This window comes from Leopardus geoffroyi, chromosome D2, assembly GCF_018350155.1.
Source record: "Leopardus geoffroyi isolate Oge1 chromosome D2, O.geoffroyi_Oge1_pat1.0, whole genome shotgun sequence".
NCBI lineage: Eukaryota > Metazoa > Chordata > Mammalia > Carnivora > Felidae > Leopardus > Leopardus geoffroyi.
The window spans coordinates 7,816,421-7,835,904 of NC_059334.1; the positions used below are offsets into that span (position 1 = coordinate 7,816,421).

General features: G+C 42.9%; 1 protein-coding gene across 14 annotated transcripts in view; it reads right to left on the reverse strand.

The window, feature by feature from the left end:
• Positions 1–19,484, reverse strand: part of RNLS (renalase, FAD dependent amine oxidase) — a 362,006-nt gene that overhangs the window by 118,668 nt on the left and 223,854 nt on the right. For 8 of the 14 annotated variants that reach the window (XR_006701815.1, XM_045439459.1, XM_045439455.1 and 5 more), the window contains one exon: positions 5,498–5,673. The exons of 1 other annotated variant lie outside the window; for it this stretch is intronic. Coding sequence is in view for 12 of the 13 variants with exons in the window: in XM_045439459.1 (XP_045295415.1) it covers positions 5,498–5,673 (176 nt within the window). In the remaining variant the exon portion in view is untranslated. 5 more of the 14 variants (XM_045439461.1, XM_045439450.1, XM_045439457.1 and 2 more) reach the window with 2 other exon arrangements.

The following is a 19,484-nucleotide window of genomic DNA, read 5'->3' on the forward strand; positions in this document are numbered from 1 at the left end:
GTGTACCAGCTTTTTCTAAAATGTTTTTAGAATCAGCTTACCAGCCACATTCAAACAGACAAATGTAAGTGTCTATATTTCTTGAGTTACATAAATAGAATAAAAACATTAAAGAAAAGTGTCAAAATTGACCATCTATTTTATTAAGAAAAGGTTTTTGTTTGATGTTTACTTATTTTTGAGAAAGAGAGAGAGACAGACAGAGACAGAAAGAGAGAGAGACAGAAAGAGAGAGAGAGACAGAGAGGGACAGAGAGAGACAGAAAGAGAGAATGAGCAGGGGAGGGAGACATAGAATCCGAAGCAGGCTCCAGGCTCCGAGCTATCAGCACAGAGCCCGATGCGGGGCTCGAACTCATGAACCGCTGAATCATGACCTGAGCCAAGATCAAGATTTGGATGCTCAACTGACTGAGCCTCCCAGGTGCCCCTATACCTGTTTTTAGATGGGCTGTGTTGTGTGGTGGCTAAGGCCACAGGCTCTAAAAATAAAGCCGCAATAAAGCGAGTATCACAATAAAGCAAGTCAAATGACTTTTTGGTTTTTCACGCGTATGAAAGTTACGTTTATACCATACTGTAGTCAGTTAATTATGCAATAGCATCATGTCTTTAAGAATGTACATACCTTAATTTAAACACATTTTATTGGTACAAAATGTTAACCATCATCTAAGCTCTCAGTGAGTCCTAACCACTGAGCACAGATCACCACAATAAATATAATAATAATGAAAAAGTTGAAGACATTGTGAGAATTACCAAAATGTGACACAGAGACGCGAAGTGAGGAAATTTCATCGGGAAACAAACAAACAAACAAACAAACAACCAGTGCTGATAAATTTGCTTGACCCAGCATTGCCAGAAATCTTAAATTTGTAAATAACACAGTATCTGTGACACGCTAAAGCCAAGTGCCATAAAACAAGGTATGCCCGTATTTTAAATTTCTTTTGGTTGCGGAATGGTGTTTCTTTGAGCGCAACAAAAGACCAGGCCATGAGGGGCTCTTGATTTATGCAGGTCATACTAGTATAACATTTATAGCAGGTGCTCTTAATGCTGGACTCGAGGGAGGACCTTGGGTTGCTTATAAATCCTCATAATTATATGCAATTTTTGTGGTCATGTGTACGTGTATATTTTGAAATGATGGGAACCTCCACGCTCATAGCTTTTATCAGGTTCTTAAAGAACTCATGCTTCTTCTAAAAAAATATGAATGGACTGCCACTGGGGAGAGAGAAGGCATAATCTCAGGGCAAAGGGCCACGTAAAGAAATGTAACTACAGAAGATACCTTATTAATAATCGTGCCGCAAAAGCTTAAGAGGCTCGTACGCATCCGTGTATTTTGTCAAAGATACCGATGTACTCATTCATTCACCACCTCCCTCTTCTCTTTCCCCTCCCCTTAAATTCCTCTTCTGATTGATTTCCTTGGTATTTGAAAACGCATTCAGTGTTTTGTTTTGTTTTGCTTTGCTTTGTTTTTTTTTGAAGTACATAATCCATGGGTGCGCCAAATAAAGTGGGGGAAAGGGCCACTGGTATTTTGGGGGACTAAAGAATGTGGGGAAAAGCAGAGTTACTCACAAGCAAATCAGACATTTCCTGTAGTTTGAGAAAGGCTTCATGATGAGCCCCAGAACAAAGGAAGGCACAGCAAATAGGAGTGAGTTTCGGGGTCCTCAAACTGATTACCACGTCCCATCCTGGTATGCCGGAAGCCATTTTTAGTTATTACTCTCCTCCTGAAAGGGCTAATGAATCGCACCAGTTACAGAAATCTTAACACAATGCATCCCAGCTTAGACATCAAGCTATACTAACTGGATAAACAGTTCAATTATGGACGGCAAAGAGCACCAACGGGAAGACTAAGAACCAGGAAAACCTGCCATTGCTTCGCTACGTTTGTTCAAACCACCTATTCCAGCGTGTTATTCGAACCCACATGGGAGGCACCGAGTGGCTCCCAAGTCTTTCACACACGCCTTCCTCCTTCATCCGCCTCTTTTCTCCCGGCAGAGCAGCGCCCACAAGAACGCACCGTTTTCTTACTCAAGACCAAAAATTCAACTTCGTGTCTTAGGAGGCCACCAGCAAATCCTCGTCTGCAGGGTTCTATGAGCAGAGTCCCAGGCACGCTGAGGGCATTTGTTAAGTGCTTATTGAGCAAATGAGTAGCCAAATGAATAATGAGCAGACATCTTTCACTGCCCCCTGCCACCGTGGGCAAGTCACATTAGAGGCAGCCCTGGGCATGGGAGAGCAGCCACTTCCTGGGAGTGGCTTGAGCCCTAAAGGGTGATGCTCTCCCCAGAGGTTTGATGAGGTTAGGAGGTACTGCCTCCTAAAGGAACGTACCGAGGGGAGTCTGGGGGAAAGAGGGTGTGGCAGACAGAAATCATGCTGCCCCTACCAAAGATGGCCGCATCCTAATCCCCAGCCTCTGTGAATGCTGAGGGAGCAGTAAGGTTGCAGCTGGAATAAACGTTGGTAATCACTTGGACCCCGGATGGGGAGATTTTCCTGGATTATCTAGGAGAGCCCAAAGTAATCACAAGGTCGTCAAAGGAAGAGTAGGGGCAAAAGCGAGGGCCATAGTGACGCGCAACAAGGACTTGACCGGCTGCTGCTGGCTCTGGAGGTGCGGGAAGGGCTCCGAGCCAAGGAATGCGGGCAACTTGCAAAAACTGCAACAGGCAAGAAAATGGATCCTCTCCTAGAGACCACAGAGAGAAAAACAGCCTGCCCACACTTCAAAACTGGTCTTGAACTTCTGACCTCCAGAACTTAAGGTAATAAATTTATGTCGTTTCCAGCTACTAAGCTTGTGGAGGCTTGTGGCCACAGCCCTATGGTACAGAAGGTCCGTGAAGAGCAGGGAAGGACGGAGAGGCTGGGAAGACTACCTTTGTCATGACTAGTCATGGGACCTTAGGGAGGTCATTTCATGGTTTTCTCATTGCTATAGTGGGCTAAAACTAGCCACCTCATCAGACTACTCCCGATACTAAATGGGATCACATTTCGCAGTGGCCCAGCTCCTGGGCTGTCACACTGGGTGCCCATCATTGCTCTCTCTTTCCCTCTTTGCCCCTCCCCTTCACAGCCACTGGGTAGCAGGATGCAGTGCAGGGACACAAAGAAAGAGAAAAAAGGGAAAAGATAAAATGAATGGAGCTAAAGAGCCAATCCCGAGGGGTCTAGGATGGGGAAGCCACACCGCTCACTGCTGCCTGGTGTAGGGGACACCCATCCTGTGGTCTCTCTAGGGTTTTGTAAAATGAGGGTTTGAGGGGCTTTATCATTTGGCAGAAAGGGGTAGAAAAGGAAGAGGCTAGAGTGTGAAGGATAGGAGATGTTTGGGGTGGAACAGGAGAGGAAGAGGAAGAAAAGAAACAGGGTGGGATCCAGGCTGGAAGAAAATAGGGGTGGGATCTCCCCATTATGGGGACTACACTGCTGCTCAGAAATGAAGGGAACTTCCAAACAAGTTGGTTGTTCCTCTTTCTTTTTTGTCCCTGCCCCTACACAATCCTCCCCTTCCATTTATGCACGTGGTAGACCATAGTCATGCACATACATCCATGAACTTGTTGAAGGTAGCTCAGGTGTTCCGGGACAGTGAGGGAATAACAGGTGCTTACATTGATGTCAGCTTTCAAAGGTTATGACGGACCTTTGAAAAGCACTGGAGAAATGTTCCCTTGGGAACAATAACTGAAAACTAGTTAAATCCTATTATATCTCTGGACCTGTCATTCCTATTCCTTTTTCTAAGGTGGTATGGGAGATTATCTATCTATCTATCTATCTATCTATCTATCCATCCATCTACTTACCTACCTACTTATCTACCTATCGTCTATTTCACAATATGGGCAAGATTTCTGCCACAAATGACAATGTTATGCTTTGTACCCTCAGGCTACTAGGAGAAGGGTAGACAGGAGAAGAGTAGAAAATGCAAGCTTCTAAGTTTAAATGAAACAGCTCACTCCCTTTTAGACCCTGCAGCCAATGTAGATTTCATGACACAGAGCTGTAAACGCACTGGGACAATTTCAAGAGAGAACATCCAAATTGTAATAAAAATCATTGCTCCGGCTTGGATGTACTTTGTGTTCAGATATTTTTTATTAAATTTTGTGATATTGCACAACTTTGAATAGGTCATTTTGTGGTTAGGACAAATCTATTTCTATTAATGCATTAAATTTGAAGACATAAGGTGGTTTGAGCCCATCTTTTAAGTTTATTATTTTGCAGAAATCACAAGAAGAAACTCGCAAACTATTGTTTCTTTTAAAGGAGTATTTATAAATTGCCAAATGACTGTGTAATGTATCTAGCTTCAAATTATACCGACAAGATGATTCCCCTGTCTTCTTTTTCAAGTCAACCTAAAATGGAATTAAGTATCACTTAAAGACATTAGCTATTGGGATCTTTCAATGCTTTTTAGAAGGAAAGAGGAAAGTCTTCTAAAGTGACCATGATCTGTTTAAGCAAATATTTTCCCCAAAGGTTCACTGTATAATTGAACTTGAGATGACACGGGTAAACACACAGACATGCTGTCATATTTTAGGAAGTAGTTTACCATTTCCTCTGATTTTGGATAGCCCTTTAAAATATACAAAATCTGCTGCAATTTCCCACAATACTGCTTTTGGGTAACCAATAGTGCGGATAAATTGGTTAGTCAACAGGCTCAGAAATCTTGGGGAAGACACGTCACCGCTCCTTTTCTCCCTCTGACCTTCACTCCACTATCCCCAATGGCTTTACAACTGAGTTTACAGATCAAAAGATTTTTTTCTACAAATATTCACAAACTTCTGTTGGAATATGCAGAGGTTGTCGCAAAAGTCAACATTTACTTAGAGTAAAGAGCTTGAAGTCTGAGCCAGTAGAGTCATCAGCAGGTTGATCAAACCCTGAAAAACAGCTTGCGTAGCTGAATTCTACAGGTATTCACCTTTGTCCCCCAAAGAACCCTGCTTGCGGCAGTCAAAACCAAAGTGGGAACTTAACAAAAATGAAAATTGTGGTAGCGAAATACACTAACAAGGTTAATCTAACACATTGCAAAAAATTGGGGAGGTTCAAGTGGTTTCTATATAACCACAGTACTGATTTAGAAAAACCCCAGAGAAACAGCTGCATTTTGATAAACAACCTGCCTTGCTTGAATAGGAAACCCCGTATTTTCAGGGTGTATAAGTCTTGAGATGCTAGTCTTTGAACATAAGCCCAGGGGAAATTGCGTGCATCGCTTATTGGGAAATAACAGGCTAAAAAGACCCGTAGAAGTTCACAGCCATGTACGAGGCAAGCAAATATTTGCCCCAGAGATCAGATCGTCCATTTTTTTTTTTTTTACTGCAGAGTGGCAAAGATGAGAAAAAAACATCATCAGTTCTGCTGACCCAGTCGGTTTGATTAAGAAAACTGTGCCCATACCCCTGGATTCTCTGATTACCTGGGAATATCTCCATTTCTGGCATTTGGTGACAACTGGTTGAGGCAGACCTGGCAAAATGCTTTCCAGCTGCTGGTAGATTAGCTCCTGCACATCCTCAGTGCTGTGCTCCAGGTATGTGACTGCAAATGGGACAGTGGTGTGAACCACCAGGGAAGGTCCCACTTCTGATGACTCTGGTATGAGAGGGACACAAAGACGCACCTTAAAGCGGGTAACACAGAAGCATCTGTCAGCGTTTCAAACCGGGTTTAAGAGTAAATCGTTGTAATCAGATAATACAACAGAAGAAAAACAGAGTCTAATCTCTGACCACAAAACTGGGCTACCTCTGAAATTCAAAGTCAAGCTTCTCCGAAGAGAACAGAGTTACGATGTTATTTCATGCCATGTCATTTCATTTTTCATTTCATTTCATCTTATTTTAAGTGTGTTTACTTTTGAGAGAGAGACAGAGAGAGAGAGAGAGAGAGTATGTGTGTGTGTGTGCACACACAGCTTGGGGGGAAGAGCAGAGAGAAAGGGTGAGAGAGAATCCCAATCAGGCTCTGCACTGTCCACACAGAGCCTGACACGGGGCTTCATCTCACAAACCACGAGATCACGATCTGAGCTGAAATCAAGAGTCGGACGCTTAGCTGCTGAACCCCCAGGCACCCCCCAACATATTTTAAAGAACAAATTTTAGGTCTTGCTAAAAAACTGGAAGGAAGGAGAAGAAGAACACCTAATAAGTTCTGCCTTGGGTATAATCAAATTTATCAGTGTGTTCATCTTCTCTCATCCACTAAATTATACGCTCTCTAGGCAGAAGCTGTTTCTTATCACGTAGAGCTTATATTCTTCTTAAATTCTGAGAACAAAGTAGATGTGCAGTAAATATGTATTCCTTTTATGTTAAATGGATTGCAAAATATTTTGTTGAAATTATATTAGAATAAAATATCTTAGGGATGCCTGGGTGGCTCAGTGGGTTGAGCATCTGACTTCGGCTCAGGTCACGATTTCACGGTTCGTGGGTTCAAGCCCTGAGTCGGGCTCTGTGCTGACAGCTCGGAGCCTGGAGCCTGTTTTGGATTCTCTGTCTCCCTCTCTCTCTGCCCCTCCCTGGCTCGTGCTCTGTCTCTCTCGTTGTCTCAAAAATAAATACACATTAAAAAAAATAAAATAAAGTAAAATATCTTTACCACCTAAAAAAAATCAAGCTTCTCTCTAAAAATGGGCTTGACCTCATAGCATTAAGAGAAAAGGCTCCTTCATTCATGACATGGAGATACTTTCCAATTTTGGTTGCCGTCAAATTTTTTTTTTGCTATATTTTTGTAATTTCAAATAAAGTACATCCACTTTGTACTTTTCACTCTTTCCTAGAATATAGAAAATCAAATGAAGTTTTAAGCTGAAAGCAGAGTGACCAAGGCATTAAAAAGTACAGTCTTGGCAGGAACGTTAAGAGTTCGTCTGTTGTTATTATTTGTTTAAATCACACAGAAGAGGAAGTTGGGAGGAAAATAGTAAGAGATCTGAAATGCATGAAAACAACATTAAGATATTTGGTTCTTCCCCCCACCCCTTGCCGACACAAAATATTAATGTGTATAAGGTACTGATAGGGGTTGGCAAGCCCGATTCTGAAAATTCTAATTTAGGATTCTAAAGGCTACGGCAATGATCTATTGGAGGTTGGCTTGTACGGTTTTTACACATTAAAAAGAAAAAAAAAACAACCCGTTGAACAACATAGGCCACTTGCTTGCTGTATGCCCACTTACTCTCTTTACCTTGCAAGGTTTTTGTTTTGTTTGCTGTAAAAATCAGAATGTTAGTACCTATCACACAGGTCTGCGGTGGGGACTATAGAACGTAACGCACGTGAAGTGCTCGCCACGATTTCTGGCCCAGAGTAGGCGCTTCATAAATGTGAGGTATGCGACGAGAAGCAATACACCAGGTATGTACAAAAGAAAAAGTTCTCTGGTGTTGCCCAAATGGTGGGCGTGCATTATCTTTTTAAGTACTTCACTTCTTCCACTGCTCGGAGCATACTGGAGTATGAATTTTACAGCAAAACACAAGGGAAGGGAGTCCCAAAATATGCTGTCAGCATTTGAAAGGGAAGCGAGTGCTCCTGAATTTTTTTGTATGCGTGAGGCGGGACAGCTGGCGTCAGAATCCGTGCAGCAAACACAGGGGCAAGGAGACTGTCCACTGTTTTCCCCTCACCATAGCTGCAACAGCTTGAAAGAGGAAGCAGAGGGACCATCTCTGAACATTCAATGTGTAACCAGCCAGGGTACATTCTGCAGATACCTCACAGAGGGGAGGGGCAAGGATTGCAAAGCCTCAATGCCTGTCACCCATGGGGCTCTGGGCTGGGTCAGTCGGTAGAGCTTGGGAGCTTTTTTTTTTTTTTTTTTTTAACATTTATTTATTTTTGAGACAGAGAGAGACAGAGCATGAACGGAGGAGGGGCAGAGAGAGAGGGAGACACAGAATCGGAAACAGGCTCCAGGCTCTGAGCAGTCAGCACAGAGCCTGACGCGGGGCTCGAACTCACGGACCGCGAGATCGTGACCTGAGCCGAAGTCGGACGCTTAACCGACTGAGCCACCCAGGCGCCCCTTTTCTTTTTTAATTTTTAAAAAAAGTTTATTTGTTTTTGAGAGAGAGAGAGGGAAGGGAGAGAGACAGAGAGAATGAGCAAAAGAGGGGGAGGGGCAGAGAGAGAGAGGGAGACACAGAATGTGAAGCAAGTTCCAGGCTCTGAGCTGTCAGCACAGAGCCTGACGAGGGGCTTGAACCCACAAACCAGGAGATCATGACCTGAGCTGAAGTCGGGGGCTCCACCAACTGAGCCACACCCAGGTGGTAGAGATTACTTAAAAATAAAACTTAAAAAAAAATCCTGTTACCCATTATTGCCTCAGGGAATGTTATTTACGTTACTAGGTAATAGATTCAGAAAGGCTTGTTCGACAAGGGGGTGTCAATACCACCCCTCTTCTGTAAGGTACCAAATCTTCCCGCAGACAGAGAAAACTTCTGGGTGCACATTCTGATGCACAAGAGCTGGGGTTCTGAGCTCACTCATCGATGGCACGCTTCCACGGACAGTGAAGGCTAGCCGCGTGCTGAGAGGCTGGAGGGTGCTCCCACCCAGCTATGTGTTCTAGGGGGGCTCGTCAAACTACCAGGGGCAGCGATGGTGTTTTGCCAGCCTCCTCCCATTTAGCCATCCAGTCCAAGAAGAACAATAAAGAAGGAAATTTAAGACCCAAGACGAAACAGTTCTCGCATGGCAATGAGAGAACAACCTGGTTACTTGGTTTTATTGAAATCAGACTGAAAGTTTCGAGAATTTAGATCAAAATTTGAATAGCTGCAACCTAAAACAATGAATTTTAGGGAAAAGCACCCTCAACCCCCAAATGAAAGGGTATTTTTATAGAGGCTGAAGTCCAAAAACACGAAGAGCCGACCAGAGTTTAAACACAACGAACGTTTGGAAATAAGAGCCCGGTAAAGAGCCACAAACGTGGCAACAGGATTCAGAGCGTACGGTCATATAATTATTATTCTTTGGCCACCGGGAAGGCAATGTTATCTTTCCTTTTCTTCTCTTCATTCAGTTTAACATGCACAACACTTTGCTTTTGGGATATTAAATGTAGTCCACAGTAAGGTGACAACTATTTGTGTATACTGGGAGATCGGTGGCTTTCGTCCGAAGAGAAGTTCTTGACCCCAAGCATCCTAACAGCCCAGTGGTCCTGGACAACTTAATCTCTCAGGCTTCATCTCCTTACACCAATGAAAAGGGAGCAGTACCACTTACCTTATAAGGCTGTCGCAAGGATTAAATCCGTTAGGACGCATACACATCCTCCTTCAAATATAAAGTACTACACAGATGTAATGCATCCCCAGACAATATTCTTGTTCTGACCTGTCTCTGGTGTAGTAAGAGCGACTTTAGAAACGGAGAACTGAGTTAGCGTCTCTCAAAGCAGGAAGATTGTTTATTATATCAATATTATATCAAAACAGTGGCAGACTATTCCTAGATATAGGCACAGCAGTGTTGAAATGTTTCTTCTTTATCGTGGTAAAATATACATAACATAAAATTTATCATTTTAACCTATTTTAAGTATACAGCGGTCTCACCTTAAGTACGCCCGCATTGTCCTGTCACCATCACCGCCATCCGGACCCATAGTCTTTTAATCTCTCCATATAAACTCTATATCCATTAAACACTGACCCCTACCTCCCCCTTCCCCTAGCCCCTGTCAACCAGCATTCTATCTTTCGCTATGAATCTGACTACTTTAGGTAGCTCATATAAGTGGAATTCTATGCTATTTGTCTTTTTATGACTGGCTTATTTCATTTAGCATGATGTCTTTCAGGTTCATCCATGTTGTAGCAGGTGTCGGAATTTCTTTCCTTTTACAGGCTGCATACTATTCCCGTGCATGGAAGGGCCACATTTTGTGTATGCGTCCATCCGTCGATCCATTCATGCATTCTTCCGCCTTTGGGCTACTGTGCCTAATGCAGCGGCTACCGCATTTCTTCATTCCCACCGGCAACGCAACAAAGGTTCTAATTTCTCCATATCCCCAACGCTTGTTATTTTATCTGTTATAACAGCTACTAGTCTACAGTTCTGAGTGGAGGTCAAGACACAAAGACTTGGTAACAGCAGCAGGAGCCTCAGTAGTGGCAGTGAAGCAGCATTGCCACCTGCATTGATAGAACACCGAGCTCTAGAAGGTTCTCGAGTGAAACACTTACGATCAAAGCTATAGAAGTCCCCTGTTCTCCAAAGAGAAATGGAAACTTTTCTTCGGAGAGTACATGAGCTGCCTCGGATCCATGGTCATTTCAGTCATAAAAATAACCATTAACAGGGGCGCCTCGGTAGCTCTGTCAGTTAAGCAACTGACTTCAGCTCAGGTCACAATCTCACGGTTCGTGGGTTTGAGCCTCGCGTCAGGCTCAGTGCTGACAGCTCAAAGCCTGGAGCCTGCTTCGGATTCTGTGTCTCCCTCTCTCTCTGCCCCTCCCCCTCCTCGTGCTCTGTTTCTCTCGTCTCTCAAAAATAAATAAACGTTAAAATTTTTTTTAAATAAAAAAAAAAACCATTAGCAGGTTAAACACACTTAAAGACCCGATGCTACTCATCATAAAATACATTTTTAAAGCAAATCCTAACTCAACTGCGTTAAGTCAGAGAATGTGATCCTAATGATACTCTAAGAGCTCTTGAATGGCTTCATACATAGTCAGTTTTCATAAGTTACCTGGGTGCTTGAATAGAAGTTTTTAGCTGTTGAATTAAATTTTAGTAAGTCCATTAGAACAGTCTTATCGGGGGGCGCCTGGGTGGCGCAGTCGGTTAAGCGTCCGACTTCAGCCAGGTCACGATCTCGCGGTCCGTGAGTTCGAGCCCCGCGTCGGGTTCTGGGCTGATGGCTCAGAGCCTGGAGCCTGTTTCCGATTCTGTGTCTCCCTCTCTCTCTGCCCCTCCCCCGTTCATGCTCTGTCTCTCTCTGTCCCAAAAATAAATAAACGTTCAAAAAAAAAAAATTAAAAAAAAAAAAAAAGAACAGTCTTATCAATTGTGTGCTTCTAATCAACTAAATTCTTCTGAATTCTCCGCTTGATCAATTATTGAAATAGGTATATTAAAAATCTGTCCTGAATAGGATAAAATTTCTAATATTTTCTTTTACTTCTGACATTGTTTGCTTTATATTGAAGCTATGTTACCAGTTTCTGGCTATCTTCCTACATCTTTTAACAAGATGTTGTGAACATCTTTACATTCAGAAAAGTCTTGAACTTTATTTTCTGTTTTTTATTTGTTCCACTTTTCCAACATTTTGTTTCTTTTTAACATTAAAAAAAAATTTAGGGGCACCTGGGTGGCTCAGTTGGCTAAGCATCTGACTTCAGCTCAGGCCATGATCTCACTGTTTGTGGGTTCGAGCCCCGCGTCGGGCTCTGTGCTGACAACTCAGAGCCTGGAGCCTGCTTCGGATTCTATGTCTCCCTCTCTCTCTGCCCCTCCCCCACTCATGCTCTGTCTCTCTCAAAAATGAATAAAGATTTACTAATTAAACAAAAGAACATTTAATTTAAAAAAATTTTTGCCTTCTTTTTGATTTTACTCCCTAGTCCATTTTCCCTCTTTACCAGTTTGGAAATTATATACTTGGTTTCTGTTTTTAGGGATTATCCACAGACTTAAGCATCCATATTAAAGTCAAAGTTTCTCCAGAATCATATAAGAACCCTCGAGTATTTTAATTCTGATTATATATATATATATATATATATTCAGTTTTGTTTTAATACAGTCAATGTTTGTTTATATTTATCTGTTCACAGCTTCCTTCTGGATCTCACATCTTGTCTCCAGGGTCATTTTCCTTTTCCCATGTTGTATCTCAAGTTGAAGTTCCTCAATGAGGTTCTGTTGAAGGCTTTTGCTGTTCTAAAAGTGTCTTTATGTGATGCTCATTTGCGAAAGATTGGCATGTGACAACAGATTGAAAACATCTTCTCTCAGCACTTGAAAGATATTGTTCATATAGGTTAGCTTGTACTGATGCTGTGAAGAAGTCAACTCTTCATTCAACGGCAGGTCATTTGCAGGTGATTTTTCTTTCATATCTGGATGTTTCTATTGTTTTCTCTTTGCCTTTGGGGTTCTGTAGTTTTACTTGGTTATCTGGAGGTGGGACTTTCTTTTTTGCTTACCTCTTTTGACTTCACTGGGTTTTCTGAATCTTAAGACTCATGTTTTGTAAACTAATTTTGGAAATTACTTAGCTGGTGGCTCTCCCTTTGTCTCTATTCTGTCTTCATGGAACTTGGGTTAGAGATACAGCAGCTGGTCGGATTCTATCTTCATGTGCCTTGGTCTCTTTGTGATACTTTCCATCTCTGTCTCTGGGCTAGATTCTAGGTGATTTCTTCCGATTTGTCTTCCAGCTTACTGTTCTCCCTTTATCTGTGTTTATTCTCATGTTTACGTTGTCCCTTGAATTTCAAGTTGGAATTATTTTCTTCTTCCTTTGTAAACATTATTCAGGTCTGCATCATCAGTTTGGATTGTCTCTTTCTCTCTAGCCACACTATTAACATTCTCTTTTATTTCTTTAACGATAGCCGATGTAGTATATTGTGTGTTTTGTTGTCCCCAAATCTGCGGTCTTTATGAGTCTCATTCCCCTTTCTGTTGTTGGGGATGGCTATTGCCATGTGCTCATGACAGTGAGTTTTGTGATTTCTTTTTTTCCCCCTACTGCGAGTCTAAAGTTCCCAGCAACTTTATCTGAGACATTCTCAGAGGCCTACGTTTAAAGAGCGTCCCTTTGGAGATTTACTTTTGTTTCTGCCTGACGCCTCGGGGGCAATACTGCCCATAACTACTTTAACTAGATTTTTGGAATACACTGGCAGAATGAATTCTGGCACCGAATCTGCCTGAGGGCGGATATGTGGTTTGGCATCTCAGGGGAGACATTTTCTTTCTTTCTTTTTTATTTGTTTTTTTTTTGTTTGTTTGTTTGTTTGTGTTTTTTCCACCCCACTCAAGGACAGGCAAGCACCCACGCTGTTTTCTTCTGCCAGATGGCATATATCAGATATAGGGTTCTTGAAGGTCAGAAAAGTGTACATGTCCACGCTGATAAACTTTTATTTTTATTTTATTTTATTTTTTAATTTTTTAAAAATGTTTTTATTTATTTTTGAGACAGAGAGAGACAGAGCATGAGCAGGGGAGGGGCAGAGAGAGAGGGAGACACTGAATCCAAAGCAGGCTCCAGGCTCTGAGCTGTCAGCACAGAGCCCGACGTGGGGCTCGAACTCACAGACTGTGAGATCATGACCTGAGCTGAAGTCGGACGCTTAACCGACTGAGCCACCCAGGCACCCCAGATAAACTTTTAAATCTTAAAGAAACAGAGTGATTTTTCTTGGTAGACAAACGTTATCAAAATTATCTCAACATGAAAGAAATTGGTATAAACCAAAATATATAAAAGAAATTGAAAACACAGTCAATAAATTAATTTAAAAAAATGACTTCAGGATCTGGTTGCTTTACTTGTGATTTGTTTCAAATTGTCAAGCTAGTAAAATGTTTATTACAGGTATACACATCACATTTACACATATAAATATAAACAGAGCTGCAAACTATTTTTCTATTAATATGAATAGGTCTCTATTTTTTCACATCAGTAGGTATACGTAAGAAAACATGATAATCTCAATATATATCAAAAGGCATTGGGGCGCCTGGGGTGGCTCAGTCGGTTAAGCACCTGACTCTTGATTTTGGCTCAGGTCATGATCTCATGGTTCGTGAGTTCAAGCCCTGTGTCAGGCTCTGTGCTGACACCATGGAGCCTGCTTCAGATTCTCTCTCCCTCTCTTTCTCTGCCCGTCCCCCACTCATGCTGACTCTCTCTCTCTCTCTCAAAAATAAGTAAAAAAAAAAAAAACTTAAACAAATAAAGGCATTCATTACTATTTAATATCAATCATTTGAGAAAAAGATACAATATGAAAAAAATAGGTTTCTCAAAGTTAGAATATCTTGAGCCGATCGTTTTTTTAGGATACTTTACAGTGAAACAATATAGACTGTCACAGTAAAGCCAAGGATGCTTAGTAATACCAGCACTATATAACATTGCTCTGGTCAGTGCATTAAGATAAAAAGTAGAAATAAAATTCGTAACTATTATGAAGAAAGAAAATCAGATGATTGAAAACAATAGTGAAACCAACGTAAAATCCATCAAGTTAATTTAAAAGTTTTGCTATTAAATTGATTTCCCTATATACCAGCAATAACTGGTAAGAAAAAAATTAATTCTACAAGAGTTTATTGGAATTTGAAAAAAACAAACCTAAAGGAAAACATAAAGCAATGAGAATACATTTTTTTTTTGAAAAATCAATGAGTCAAGACTTATTTTGTCATATATTTAAATACATTACGAAGCCACGGCCTGGTCCTGGGGCACCTGGGTGGCTCAGTCAGTGAAGCGTCCTACTCTTGATTTCAGCTCAGGTAGTGATCTCATGGTTCATGAGTTTGAGCCCCATGTAGGGCTCTGCACTGACAGTATAGAGCCTGCTTGGGATTCTCCCTCTCCCTCTTTCTCTGCCCCTCCCCTGCTCGCTCTTTCTCTCTCTCTCTCAAAATAAATAAATAAACTTAAAAAAAAAATTCCCAGTCCTGATTGGCAATAGTCAATGAATCAATGTAAGTATCTCTGGAAATACATCCTGAAACATATTAAGTATTTAGTGGCTAACAAACTTAAAGCCATAGAGGAAGATGCACATTTTATATCGTGCTAGAAAATCAGAGCTATAGAAAAGTAACCTAGAATATTCCCCTCCTGCTTCTGACCTAAATTTGTCACCATTTCTGCTTTTCTGCTTTTCTACTTCCATAACCATATTGAGGAATGCACCCTCTTTGGTCACACAGCAAGCTCAAACTCCCTGGGACACCGTAGAGACCTTTTCCACGGGAGAAACTTCATTTTTTTGGCAGTTATCTATCCAGGGACAGAAACTGGGCCGTCAAAGGACCGAAGTGTCAGGCCAGCTCTAGGTTCCGTGTCCTACAGAAAAGGAAGGGGTGTCACATACTGTAGCTGTAGGCCCAGAGCATCAAGAAATGGGTGGTAACATTTCTTTCTTTTTTTTTTTTTTAACATTTATTTATTTTTGAGACAGAGAGAGACAAAGCACCAACAGGGGAGGGGCAGAGAGAGAGGGAGGCCCAGAATCCGAAGCAGGCTCCAGGCTCTGAGCCGTCAGCACAGAGCCCAATGCGGGACTCGAACTCCCGGACCGTGAGATCGTGACCTGAGCCGAAGTCGGACGCTTAACCGACTGAGCCACCCAGGCGCCCCATGGGTGGCAACATTTCTTGAATTACTGATTCGGATCATGCGCACGTGGGTACCTAGTGCAGTGTTTGGTGCTGTGGGAAGGACTGCACGGGAGCCTTTCAGAAGCTGGCGTCTTAACTGGGCGGGGGGGGGGGGGGGGGGGGGGGTGACACACAGGCTGGACAACCAGCCAAGTGTTACCTGCTAACGGGTGTGTTGCTGACATCGGGGGCTGGGAGTGGGGGTGGCATGGAAATGAAGTTCAGCAGACAGACGGGTCCACGTGAAGAAGGGAACTACACAGGAAGTGGAGGGTCGTGCCAGGTGCGGGTGGCCGCGGGGCACCCGCTCGCCTGGCGCCTTCCTCCTGGCAGTAGAAATTGCTGGTAAGTCTCCTTCTCCCCATTCCAGGCAAAACTGGCTCAACTACCCTTGCCCTCTGATCAGAGACACTCTTACGACAAGTTGGCCTTAGCGTACGGCGTCAGGGCCCAGCAGGAAATGTAATGGACAGTAAGCCCAGCACATCCCCAAGTCCGCCAGAGCAATCCAACTCACCCCGATGATGAAAGCAAGAGGAGGGGCACCCGGGGGGGCTTTGTCGGTTCAGCGTCCGACTTGGGCTCAGGTCACGATCTCGCGGTTCGTGGGTTCGAGCCCCGTGTCGGGCTCTGTGCTGACAGCTCGGAGCCTGGAGCCCACTTCGGATTCTGGGTCTCCCTGTCTCTCTGCCCCTCCCCTGCTCACATTCTGTCTCTGTCTCCGCCTCTGTCTCAAAAATAAATAGACATTACAGAAAGAAAACAGACTAGCTGCGAAAGGAGGGACGCAGATCAAGGAGAGGAAGGGAGACAGAGACAGATATATATGCCTTCTGAGGTCTTCCTCTCCCTCACCACCTCGCTGGCAAAGCCCATCCCAACAGGCATAGAGCGCCCGCTGTCCCCTTGGAGGCGTGTCTGTCCCTCTGTGCGTCCACCGCCGCCCAGAAGCGGGAACTAGGCCTCACTCTTCAAGGGGACCACCTGCAGATTTCATTTGCTCTTGAATCATCTCAACCCGTTCTCCTGGGGAGGTGAGAGAGGCCCAGACTCTTCTGAGACCCCCACTGGCGTCCCAGGCAGCTTCCTCACCTCCTCCCCAGGAGCCTGACTGGCAGGCAACTTCATTACCTCTGGCTTCAACGGCAGCAGTGATTTTGTAGGAAGTATCGATATTCGATTGACACAGTTTTATGGTTTTAGCTGCAGAGGAGGGCTGTGCAAGTAGAAACCGCTGAAATAACAGTAGGTCAGGCACAGAGAAAAGACGGTTTTACCCCCAGTCCTCCCTCTGCTTATTTCATTTTTATCCTATCACCTTTGAAGAGAAATGTTTGTTTTATTCCCCTCCCCGGAGAGGGGTGTGTATTCATTGATAATGGCAATTGTTTGAAATATCCAATGAAAAGCAGTGAGTGGGTCTCAATGAATAGCCTCATTTGGGAGACACGTATTCGGGAACTCCAGTGGAAGAGCAGGTTCTTTGCCCCCACTCCTCACTCTTCTTAGGAAACTCCGAACTCTCCTCTGAGATTTACAGAAATTTCTGGAATGCTATTTCCCCACCTAAGAAACAAGGTACGTTTTATTTAGTGTGAATGAATCAGAGCTCCTGCTCCATTCTGATGGCACAGTAAGTTTCTGAAGGACATCAACTGAACTTCAAAGTATCTTTTAAAAGTTTATCTATTTATTTTGAGAGAGAGAGAGAGAGAGAGCATATGCACAAGTCGGGGAGGGGCAGAGATCGAGGGAAAGAGACTGCTAAAGCAGGCTCCGAGCTGTCAGCACGGAACCCAATGCGGGGCTCATGAACCATGAGATCATGACCTCAGCCGAAATAAAGAGTCAGATGCTTTACCAGCTGAGCCACCCGGGTGCCCCTCAACAGAACTTTGGATCTTGAGTCAGAAATTCTGTCTCCCACGGCCTGGCTAATATGACTTCAGGGTGGTCATAATGTCCCCATGATTCCTTAGGTCAGTGTTGCCTCAGGAGGACTCGTGCGACATATTAACAGTTATTAGGCAAAGCAACAACAACGAAATTCTTTGCACAAATAGATTTTTGAATGCCTGTTTTAAACAAAATGAAATAAGACTTCTGAGAGTCCCTAATATGATCCTGTACAATATGATCCTTTAAAGGAAAAACAGTAGAAAATTATTTTTGGTGGTTTAAAACTAGTTTTACTTAAATTAAAAAAACTGCAAAAAACAAAAATGTCCCTCAAACACCGTGGAAGGGTAAAAAGTGAAAAATAAATAAAAGTATTGCTTCTATCTTAGACCGGCAGCCCCACTCCCCAGAGTAATGACTGCCGATAGTTTCCCGTATACCCTTCTAGAATTTTCTATACACATGAGACTGTGTATCTATTCCCCTCTTCAAAATGGAAATACACTCTTACTGTACCTATTGCTCCTGAACTTGCTTTTGTTCATTTAACGTATCTTGGATAGCTTTTTATCACTTCATGTGGAAATACTTAATTTAATAGTATGGAATTACCCACAGTTTATTATTGGTCTTCCTTGGCCAGATACTTCTTTTCTTTTTCACCAGTTTCTGTAACAAGCAATGAATGTTGTAATGAGCGCATCTATTCGTGTATCTTTGTTGCACTTATGTGAGACTACCTCTAGGATAAATTGCTAGAGATAGGATTGCTGAGTCAAAGAGTGAGCACATTTAGAATGATTTCAAATATAGCTAAAGGGTCCCCGCAAAAGTACACTCTCCCCCAATGGCATATAAGAGGACTTGCTTCTCTATGCTCTTACCGACACTAAGTTTTGCTAATCAACTAGGTTAAAATATATCTCATTTACTTTTAGTTTTCAGTCAGTTACATGTGAATGGGGTATTTTCACATATAAACCCAATTTGTACCTTCTTTTCCAGCGACCTGCCTTTGTCTTCCCCTCCTGGTAACCATGGTGCCAACCTCAGGACCATTGCGTAGATGGAGTCCATGCAAAGTGGTAAATTCAGAGGTCGGTGTGCATTTGGAAGAGCTACCTATGGAGGCTGACACGCTCCATCTCAGAGGGCTATAGTTACTGAGGTTTCATTGTGCCTTCGCGCGTGCTTTGCACCTCACCGATGGGAAACCTAAGTCTCAGAAGATGAAGCTTCATGGGAAGAAAGTGTGCCCTGGAATCACAGTATCCATCATATTATATTTCAATGGTCTATTGTCTTGTCCGTCTTCCCTCTAGACTGAAAGCTGCCTGAACTTATGGATCCTGTCTTGTTTCACATTTCTCATTCCTCCCTCAGGATCTGGCACAGAGTTAACAGTCCGTATTTGTTGAAGACCTGGATGAACAGAAGGACGAAAGCAGTAACAGTTCTGTTGGGGGCACGGACAGGTAGGGCGAGCCTCGCTGTCTGTTGAACGAACAGGATGGGGTCAGCTCTACCGGACAAAGCGACAGCACCTTTAGAAGCTGACAGAACCGAACGCTCGCAGCTGAACAGTTACAGCTCTGGTTCCATATGTGACCCTAGGAAAGTTTTCCATCGTTGAGTTGGAAATACTAGCTTTAAAAACAAACAAACACGCCTGTTAGTTTCTTCTGTTCTTGTGGTCTTTGACTTGTTTATCCTAGGCCTGTGGGTGTGCATTTTCCATGAGTGTCTTTGGGTGCTGGTGTATCTGTGGATGTAGGCATTGGCCTTTATTTAAATAAAGGATAGAAGGGAAATTTAAAAACAGATACACACGTATGTTTGTAAACCTTGTTATTCCAAGCTACATATGTTTGGATTTCTTATGTTTAGCAAGATACACAGACATCTTCTAAACAATCCCATATAAGATGACCATACTGATAGGCATTTAGTTAAATATAAACAAGCATGTAAAACCCCACACGATGAACTGGAAATAAAACGAGAATCCCCCTACAGTTCATACTTCCAATTTCAGAAGATGTTTCCCCACAACTCCAGTGTAAATAAATGTATACAAATTCAGGAAATAACCTCCCGGTAAACAATGGAAAA